The following is a 10053-nucleotide window of genomic DNA, read 5'->3' on the forward strand; positions in this document are numbered from 1 at the left end:
CCAGGGACCCAAGTCTGCAGCTCCCTGCCCCCAGCACAAGGCAGCAGCTGCTGCAGCAGGAGCATGGAACTGGCTCCCCCACTGCTGCCTACCTACTGTAGGCTCGGGCAGGGGTGGGGCTGGCCCCTGACAGCAGTGCACACTCCCAGGTGGCAGGGGGGACTTGTTCCCACAAATCTGTGGAGGGGGGTGGGGGCAGGGTGGATGTATGCTGTGTGCAGCTTCCCTGAAAGGTCCATGCACCTTGGGGGAGGCAGGCACTCCTGCAGTAAGCTGGCCAAGGCCTGAGGGAATGGGGAGGTGTTGGGGAAAACCCAACATGGAGTGCCTGTCCAGCCAGTAATCCATGGATTCAGAGCGGTGCTGTATTGGCTCTTCAGGGAAGTGGCATATGGAGGCACAGAGCCTGCTTGGCTTGATACCATGCCGCTCTGTGTCCATGTACTGCCAGCTGGGAAGGCACTCCATCTGCAGCTTTCCCCAACACCTCCCCACTCCTCATCCTGCAGGAATGCCCGCCCAGCCAACTGCGCGTGGACTGGGAGCAGCATGCTATCGCCAGGCTGGGCTTGTCTGGGGGCAAGGGGCGGGGCCTGCTCCCAGCAGCAATGTACACTCGTGGGAGGTAGGGGGACCTGTAGCCCCCAGATCTCTGCAGGGGCAGGGTGATTGCATGCTGGGAGCTCATGCTCCCCCCCCGGCCAATGCAGTTCAGCGGGTGTGACATGGCGTGAGGGGCACAACCCTGTGCTGTTGCCCCCATGCAAACAGGGCAAGTGTGGCCAGGGCAGCACGAAGCTGTGAGCGGCAGGCGGCTTTCTTGCGTGTCCCTACTGTGCACTGCCATGCCAGATAGCACATGCTACGCTGTGGAGGCCCTGAAGGAGTTCAGCAGGGCGGGGAGCATGAGCCTGCAGCTTGTACCTGCCCTACCCCCGTCCCCCACACAGAACTGGAGGCCACGGGTCCCCATGCCCCCGGGAGTGCGTGCTGCAGCTGGGAGCCAGCCCCGCCCCCCAGACAAGTCCAGCCTGGCAATAGTGCACTGCTCCCAGTCCATGCAGTCCCACGGGAAGCTGGCTGGGACCTGAGGGAGTAGGGAGGTGTTGGAGAAAGCTGCATGTGGAGTGCCTGGCGGCACATGGACCCAGAGTGGCACAGTATCGGCCAGAGCAGGCTCCATGCCTCCATGTGGGCTTCCCTGAAGGGCCAATATTGCACTGCTCTGGGTCCATGCACCACCACTCAGGCAGGCACTCCATGTGGGGTTCCCCCAGCACTTCCCCATTTCCTCAGCCACCAGCCACACACCAACACCCTGCCCCCCACCTGCCCTACTGGCACTTCCCCCAGCCCTGCCAGAGGGGTCCCCCAGCCCCCTGGAAGCCCCACTTATCTCACAGGCTCCAGAAAGAACAGTGAGCCTGAGCCAAGCCTTGGGTGACTGAGAGCCTCAGCCCCTGCCCTCCTCCCTCTCCCTCTCCCTCTGGGCAGGATTGGGGTTTCCCCCAACCTTTTTGCAATCAGCTCTTGCAGGCTGGAAGTCTGCCCTCCTGCAGAGCTCTTTGCAAAAGTGGGAAATCAGCAGGTATCTCTGCTAAAAGGGAAAATCTGTTTTGTTTTGTTTTTTTCTCTGATAAAATCGGGAAATCCATGGTTTTTTCTGTTTTTCTGTGGGAAATAGAAAATGTGGATCCCTGATGATCAGCATTAAGACTAGATCATTGCATTGAGGCTTTGTTGTAAGATTTGCTGTAAGGTGGTGTTTTGTTGGTTTTTCAACTTCCCAAATCATTTTTAAAGAAGAAAATCTTATGAATTTGACATAAACGTGGCTGCTTTGTAATCCTCAATTATGTAAAACACTTTCTTGTAGCTATGACCTACAGAAACGGATAAATGAAATGGAAACACAAAAGCAAAAAATTCACGAAGAGACTAAAGATGTTAATGAGAAGAGTAGTAAACTTGCTGATGAAATGAAAGATAAGACTAAAGCCTTAAAAGATATAGAAAAGTAAGTGTTACCATTATCTTAAGTTACAATAGCACAATCTGCATTTTTGTGAATATAAAGCTTTTAGTGCTGCTGAGTTGTTTTTGTTTTAACGTACATATTGCGTTTTGTTCTCCACCCTCAAATAACAACACAAGTCATAAACGCTCCTGCTCTGCTTTCATATGTCCAGTTACGTTTAATGGGAATTATATGGAAAAAATTAGTATGTAGCATTCTCTTACGGACTGGAAAAGCATTAAGTGCTCCTTCATAAGGCCAACTTTGTGGCATGCCTTTTTAGCCTCCATAATTTCCACAGTGAATTTCAATATTTCCATCCTTTGCAAGGAGGCAAGCTGCTGCTATTAGGCTGTGTTTTCCCCAAGAGTAGGCCTCTTTCCCCAGTTACCTCCATTATCCCAATACACAGCAAGTCACAATCTGGTTCCTACCCTGGTCCTGGAACAATGTAGTTATGTCTTCCTGTATAGCACAGAACTTCTGTAAATTAACAGTGTGAAAAAATGCATTTCTTTAGACAATTTTTTTTTTTATTGCTTTTTATGATTTTTGGCTTAAAAGGCATGGGTTTTTTCTTACTTATTCCAAAGATTTGTCAGGAATAGAGTCCTGTTGGTCCTGGCTACCAAACTCTGTGGAGCATTATTGGCCATTAGTTGTAGCATTGGGGTTCTTTTCTTTTTTCTATTTCACAGATCTTTTCTTCAGTTTTATGCAGACCTTTAAGATAAATTGTATTTTTTTCTGTTTGTCATTACACTTTATGCTTTTTAATGTTCTTGGATCCATGCATAAAATAACTAATATGGAGCTGTTTCCTTAATCTTAGACTAAATTCCATATTTCTACTATAATTTTATCACAACTGTAAAGTTATTTCCATGCATTTCTTCTGTCTTTCTACTAGAGTGTAACCTCATAAATCTAGATATCAAATATATGGAATTATCAAAAATCTGGCACTTTTTAAAACTGTACTAGATTGGTGAGTAGCGGCAGCTGGTCCTGGAGCAGCAGAGGGAGAAGCTTGCACGCAGCAACTGCTGCCACCGTCCACCACCCCACATTGCCACTCCGCATGCAGCTGCTGCTCTGGAACCAGCTGCCACTCTGGTTTCAAAAATCTGGAGTTTTCAAATTTGCGGCAGGTGGTTGATCCTGAGCAGGCTGGATTCATGAGGTTATACTGTAGTATATTTTAGGGAAACAGAGAATGAGAGGTAATATTAAAAGTTTGATTTATTTAATTTAGCCAAACTAAGGTTGAAAAGGGGATTTAATTACTATTTATAAATATATTTGTGGAGTGAATATTAGGGAGAAGTGTTTAAATTAAAGAACAACATCAATGCAAGATCAAATGGATGCACTAGTCACAAACAACTTTCTGGACTTGTAGTTGGAAGATTTCTAAGAAAGGTGTGATATTTTGAAATAGTCTTACTAAAAAGTATGGTAGTGGGGCAAGGAACCTGGATTGCTTCAAGATCAGCATGACAGGTTCACAAAAGGGTAAGCAACAGCTGCTGAAGCAGTAATCGCTGCACATGATACATAAGTATTGTATTATGATCATGATGGGATTGAAAGAAAACTCCACTATCTATGTAGAAAGTGTCTGGTAAACCCAAAATTTAGGGATTCTGCCGGTCACCTGTAGGGATAATTCCTCATGCACCCATTGCACATTTTAGCATTTCTCAGGGTTCACCTTCCTGTTTAGCATTAGGTACTAGTCACAGCTAGGGAAGCGTTTGTGTGGAATGCAGTCATGGTCTTACCAGTATATAGGAACCTGTCTGCCTGGTTGGAGGTTCTTGCTCATGCAATAAAGGTCAGACAAATTACCAATTTTGGGGTCATGAAGAAATTTTCCCTCCAGATTTTGTTTTCTTCTGCAGGAGAAACTTGTTCATCATCTTAGGTTCACAAGAACATTATATTAACAAATTCCCTAATGTTGCAGTGTCCAAAGCATTGGCAGTTAGGGCTGTGTGAAGCTTTGGTCACTGATTCGATTAGGCAGAGATTCAGCCCAATACAGTGGTCGAATCTCCAAATCCGAATCAAATCAGGAGACCCTGTAATCTCTCTTAATTGAATCGGAACCTTCCGAATCGATTCGGACCTAGACATAGCTTTAAATGTTTTTTCTACATACTGGGAGGCAGTAGGGCCAGGCCCCAGGGCTCAATACTGGCACATGGGGCTCAATTCAGTCTGCAGACTGGCCTTCCCCTGCTCATCAGCCCCATGGGGCCAAAAAGTTGAGCACCACTAGATTAGAGCATTAGGCTAAATGGCCATCAGTGAACCTGGTTTGCTATTCTTGTATTTCAGCAGAAAAAATAAATTAAAAGGTGAGGAGAAAAATCTGTTATGGACAGCTCTGCTGCTGAATTTGTTTAATGTGCAGAGAAAGAAACTGTTCCTGTTGCTTGATCATTGTGTTCCCACAGAGGATTAGTAAAAGCTGTCTGATTTTTATATATAAAAAAAAACAAACTGAATAGCAGCACTTTAAATTCAAGGCATTATAGCAGTACACTTTGTTTAAAACAAGTTTTCCTAAAAATGGTTATCTTAATAACAGAATTGACCAACTTACCTTCTTTTTTACTGTTTTAGAAAGCTCAATAAAATCACAAAGTTTATAGAGGAAAACAAAGAGAAATTCACTCAGTTGGATTTGCAAGATGTTCAAGTAAGGGAAAAATTAAAACATGCCAAAAGTAAAGCTAAAAAACTTCAGAGGCAACTTCAAAAAGATAAAGAAAAGGTATTTGTCACTTGAAACTTACTATATGTTTTAAATGTGTAATTTATTCCAAATAGGAGTTTCTGCCTTTTGAAGATCACTTGCAAAAGAACTTTAGCTGCTTTATAACACAAGGGTTGCTTGAAAGGGTATTTGATTATTTTAAATGCTAAAAAAGACGTCTGTGTGCTCTTGCTCATGTACCCACTGGTACTTCAATCCTTTGAGTGATAGAAACATTCTGCCACTACCTACAGTAAGATGTCCTCTGATAGGTCTTTTATCATCCAGAAGCAAAGTGATGGATACCTCATTACTGGGACAGAATTCATAAAGGTGGCCTACCAGGCCTACACATGCACGTCGGTTAGTGCTCAGGGCAGTCCACGAGATGTGCATTGTATGACCTGTTCTTAAGTTCAGTCCAGGTGTACTTGGCATCTATTTTGGCCCAACATATACCAATCAGATAACCTACCCCAACGCCTTCAATTTCTTCAACGGCCCACTTGTAAAGAATCTAATTCCCCTGTTTGAGCTATACCATGCCCAGGAAAAAGGCACCTCCTTAATTTAAGAGTTGCCCTGGCAATTTTTTGAAAAAAGGCATGGACCTTAGGCTATAGCACAGAAAATAAGGGAAGGACAATTTTCATCCCAGGGCTTTCCAAGTAGATTTCTGAGTGCATGAGTGATGAGATGCGCTTGCTTACAGTCATTAGAGCATTCTGACAAAGGTTAAACTACACTGGCAGCTCTGCTAAGAAATGTATCTATCTCGGTATAGGTAGACTAAACAATTATACTTGGCTTTTAAATTATCCCAGTTTACCAAGGGTCATGTTGAACAAAGTATTTTGTCTATACCATGGTAAGTGGAACTTAAACTGCTGTAACATTTAACCTATTTCCTTTGGTCATCCAAAAATATACTGATAGGAGTCACCAGAAATAGAATGTACATATGGAGTATTGCTCAAAGATTGTGAAATTACTTACATTTTTTTTACTAACTGGAGTTCTTTAAGATGTGTTGTTATGAGCATTCCACAGGCCACCCTCTGTCCCTTCTTCCTTTTAAAATCCAGCATTCCTGGGTTTACAACTGGAACTGGGACACAGTAGATGCCCTCAATTTTCATTTTGTTGAGAAGTCATTGAAGAGGTGCTGCCAGAAATCATCAGAAAATGCTCCTCATTCCAGTATTTTCCTATATTAAAGAAACAGCATTTTATTCTCTCCTAAATTTTAATGGAATTAAACAAGCATGGCATTTCAGTTCACTTTTCTCAATTATCCCATTCCTTCATATTCAAGACCAATTTGTGGCTTTTAGTTTTTAAGAGGTGTAATTCCATATAGCTATCCATCAAACCTACAGCAGGGCCCTCATTCACAGCATAGGCCAACAGTTACCAGTATACAGTTCTAATATTTAAACTGTCCAGGGGATGAAAAACTTTCACAAAATCTTCCTACCTTTAGTGGCAGTACACTTTAGGAGAGCAGCTATTCATTACTATTTTGTAACTAGAAAACTGACCAGAGGCAAATCTCAGGAGACAGCAGCAGCTCTATAATATACTATATAATATACTTTTTTTAGTCTCCCATCTAGAACTCTCTGTGAACTATCTATGATCGGTGATATATTAAAGTTAATATAAGTAAATCCAAGGATAACAATGTGTACTTGTTTTGGGTATATTAGGCCACATTGCAATGTAGACATAATGCCTTTTTGCCAGACTTCACTTACTGTCTACACCCTACATCTCTAATATGGTCCTGGAGTTGCACCTGCATCAGTTTAACATGTTGATCATCTTCCCACAATCATGTCCAATACTGGGAGAAAAGAAACCATGTGCTTTAAATGTTTCAGGAGCCTTTCTCTATTACTTTAACAATAATAGGCTTTAGACTTTCTCCTCACCTTTCTGTAGTCATATCTGGCATACTGAAAGGCCAAACCATCTCAACACAGAGAATCTAAGTGGATCGTTCCCATTATTTCCTCCTGCAATCAGGTTGTGAACCTCTCCATCAGTATATCAAGGGGCACACTGGATTCTGGCAGGTCATAGGCAGCATCTTCATCTTGCTTCAGAGCAAGGTAGAAGGCTATGGGGGGGATACGATACAGGTTTGTAGAATCACAAAGGGTATAAACAAAGTGAACAGTTCACTAAGTCGCAAAATACTAGAACTAGGAGGCAACCACTAAAATCAGGAGACAAGTTTAACATTAAAAAAGGAAAGTACATTTTTATGCAATGTGTAGTTAACTTCAGAAATGTATTGCCACAGGAGGTGGTAGAAGCAGATAGCATAGCTAGATTCAAAAAAGAGACTAGACAAGTTCATGGATGATAGATCTATTAATAGCTGTAGAATAGAATGGTTTAGAGATGTTTTTTCTGGCATTTCTAAACCAATAATGGTGCATGCCAGGGAGAGTAATGGATAGAGGATAGATCATTCCAGATCTATCCAGTTAAATGTTCTCCCTCTAGCATCTGCTTCTGCCACTGTTGGAGATGGATACTGGGCTAGATAAATCGTTAGCCTGACCCAATATAGCACTTCTTGGGTGTGTCTACACAAGATGCTTTACTGCACATTAGATTAATCTAATGAGTAGTAAATTGTCACTGTCAACATGTGTACATGATTTACTGCACAGCAAATTAGGCTAATGTGCTGTTGGCTAGTACCAGCAAATACAGGTACTAGCCTAACAGTGCATTAGCTGCTGCGCAGTAGTGCATGTGTAGATGTTGACCTGGTGCAATTTGCTCTGGTCAGCCCAGGCAGCAGGGGGGCTCGCTACTGCCTGGCTAAACCCTCATTCAGGAGGAGCTGTGCCATCTGCAGGGGCAGTTGTCTCCCCACCAGGTGGAGATCGTAACTTGGAGAGCTGTTAGGAAACAGCTCTGGTACTGGAGATCAGGGCTGGGACAGCAGCCAGAACTGCTGCATCCCAGCCACATGGAGAGCAGGTTGTGACCTGTTCTGCACATGGCTGGGATACAACAGTCCTGGCAGCCAAGACAGCTCTCCCAGACACATGCACATCAGGACCTGTCCCCATGGGCATGGGAGACAGCTGCCCCTGCAGCCAGCACAGCTTTCCTGGACTGGTGCACATCAGGACTGGCCCCCATGCTTCCTGCCAGCCCTTGAGCTGGCACCTGGGGGATCCTGGAGTTCCACCTAGCAGGTGCAGGTGAACAGAACAGAGCAGGAGTAGCTTCCATTGGGCACAAACCTGTACCTGACAGGGCTCACTTTGTAGACGTGTTCCTGGACATAGTTTACTGCATCTTATTTTACTGTGCAGTAGCCTTCCTGAGCATTAATTGCACATGTAGACACACCCCATGTATCTTAAGATCGCAGTGTGGAACAACCAGCTTTGTTAAACATTATGCCTTTCACATGGCAGCCAGATTCAATGCCAAACTGGGTAATGCTTCAAACAAATAGTAAGTCACCCTTGAAATTGTTTGTTCCTAATGCCTGGATAGGGTGCTGTCTACAGTTTCCTATAGTACAAGTTTTTAATTGAGGCTTACTCATGAGTAACTGATTCATTGAGATGTGGGATCCATATTGACCATATCTGCCCTCCATCAACACTTTTCATAGTCCTCACCAAAATGGGATCTGAATTGGAGGGGAACCACGCATGAGTTTGACACCCCTATAATAGGGTAACAATTTGCAAGGAATATGGTAAATTCCAGTATACAAACTCACCCTTTATATTACATGTCAACACTGCTGTTGAGACTCCCATCTCAAATGAGGCATACACCTCGTATGTATTTGAAGTACACTCCATGCTAAATCATCCTGAACCTGGTTACTACAGTGTAAATAGCCATCCTGTAACACTGCAAGCCTGGATTTAGCATTATCTTTAATAGGCGACATGTTGGTCAGGTTGTCTTTCTTTTCACTGGAGTAGATCAGGCACTAGGAACCTTTTCAAGCCATAGGCTAAAGTAACCTTGCTTTGGTCCAAGCGTGGGCGGGTGGCTTTAGCGGGGAGTGAGGAACAGCGACATCCCTGTTTTTGTACCAGAGCCATGCAGCTGGAAACTGTTTCCACACTGTTTCCACTTCTCCCAGCTACCAGCTGCCTGGCTGCAGTCTGAGCACAGCTTCCAACTGGAGGGGCGTTGCTCTGGACCTGGGGAGCTGGAGGCTGTTTCCAGGCTGATGCCACTTCTTCCTGTACCTACTTCCTGCATACATCCAGCCCAATGTGACTTCCCTCCAGCTGGAGTGGTAGGGTGAGCAGAGCAGCAGTACAGGCACATGTTCCAGCTCCCCAACCCCAGCATATCTCTGTGCTGCTGCCCCAGTAGATAACCAGTCTAAAACTGTGTCTTAAACCCAAGAAGGAACAGATAAGAGACAGGGAATGTGTCTAATTTGATTGCTCTGATTCAGAATTCCCAGTTTTGGAAAATGCTGGACCTGTTGGACAGGAACTGAGTGAGGCTACTTGTAGGAAATGCTGTGCCAAACAGTCTAAACTCTAAACAAGTGATCTTTACAAAATAGCAGTATACTAGATGAAATGAATCTCTTGTGCTCACTCAGTTAAATAATGCTGGTAAATAAAACTTCTCCTTAGAATACTTCCTATATGTACTTCCCTTCTGAAGCAAGGAAATTTTTTGCAGTTCTGTGCAGCTGAATGTTAGACTGGCTCAGCATATCATGGCTTGGACTTTTACATTTCTTCAGTTTTCCCTTATTAATGTAGCATACAGGGATGAAACAAAGACAAGAGATTATATTTTATCAGTTAATGGAAAAGATAATTTTCTTCCTTCATAGGTTGAGGAATTAAGAAACGTTCCTGCCAACAGTAAGACAGAAATCAGAGAAGCAACATCTAAGAAAGAAGTTCTTGAAAAGGACAAGGAAAGAGAGGAGGAAAAATTAAAACAGGTTATGGATAGCCTTAAATTGGAAACACAGGGTCTTCAGGAAGAAAAAGAGGTTTGGAATATTTATGTTCCTAGCATTTGATTTAATGTTTTAGAACTAACTTACCTAGACATAAAGGCGACGAGTATTTTGGGGAACTCTGTTAAATAGTTAGTACTGAGTAATTTAAAGTATAGGGCTGATTGGAAATTAGAATTTTCAGTGTGGGAAAGTGGTTTGAGAGAAAGTTCGCAACACGGGGAAGTTTGATATGTTCTGGAGTTTTAGATGTTCAGGCTTCTAGATGAAAACAATTCATTTTCAGAG

At 43.5% G+C, this 10053-nt stretch overlaps 1 protein-coding gene across 3 annotated transcripts in view; it reads left to right on the forward strand.

The window, feature by feature from the left end:
- Positions 1–10053, forward strand: part of SMC4 (structural maintenance of chromosomes 4) — an 87098-nt gene that overhangs the window by 46497 nt on the left and 30548 nt on the right. For all 3 annotated transcript variants that reach the window (XM_019503224.1, XM_019503226.1, XM_019503225.1), the window contains exons 8-10: positions 1877–2017; positions 4649–4799; positions 9634–9798. In XM_019503224.1, the coding sequence (XP_019358769.1) occupies positions 1877–2017; positions 4649–4799; positions 9634–9798 (457 nt within the window). The remainder of the gene's footprint in view (positions 1–1876; positions 2018–4648; positions 4800–9633; positions 9799–10053) is intronic.

The sequence above is a fragment of the Gavialis gangeticus genome, unplaced genomic scaffold, assembly GCF_001723915.1.
Source record: "Gavialis gangeticus isolate Ggan-Ray unplaced genomic scaffold, GavGan_comp1, whole genome shotgun sequence".
NCBI lineage: Eukaryota > Metazoa > Chordata > Crocodylia > Gavialidae > Gavialis > Gavialis gangeticus.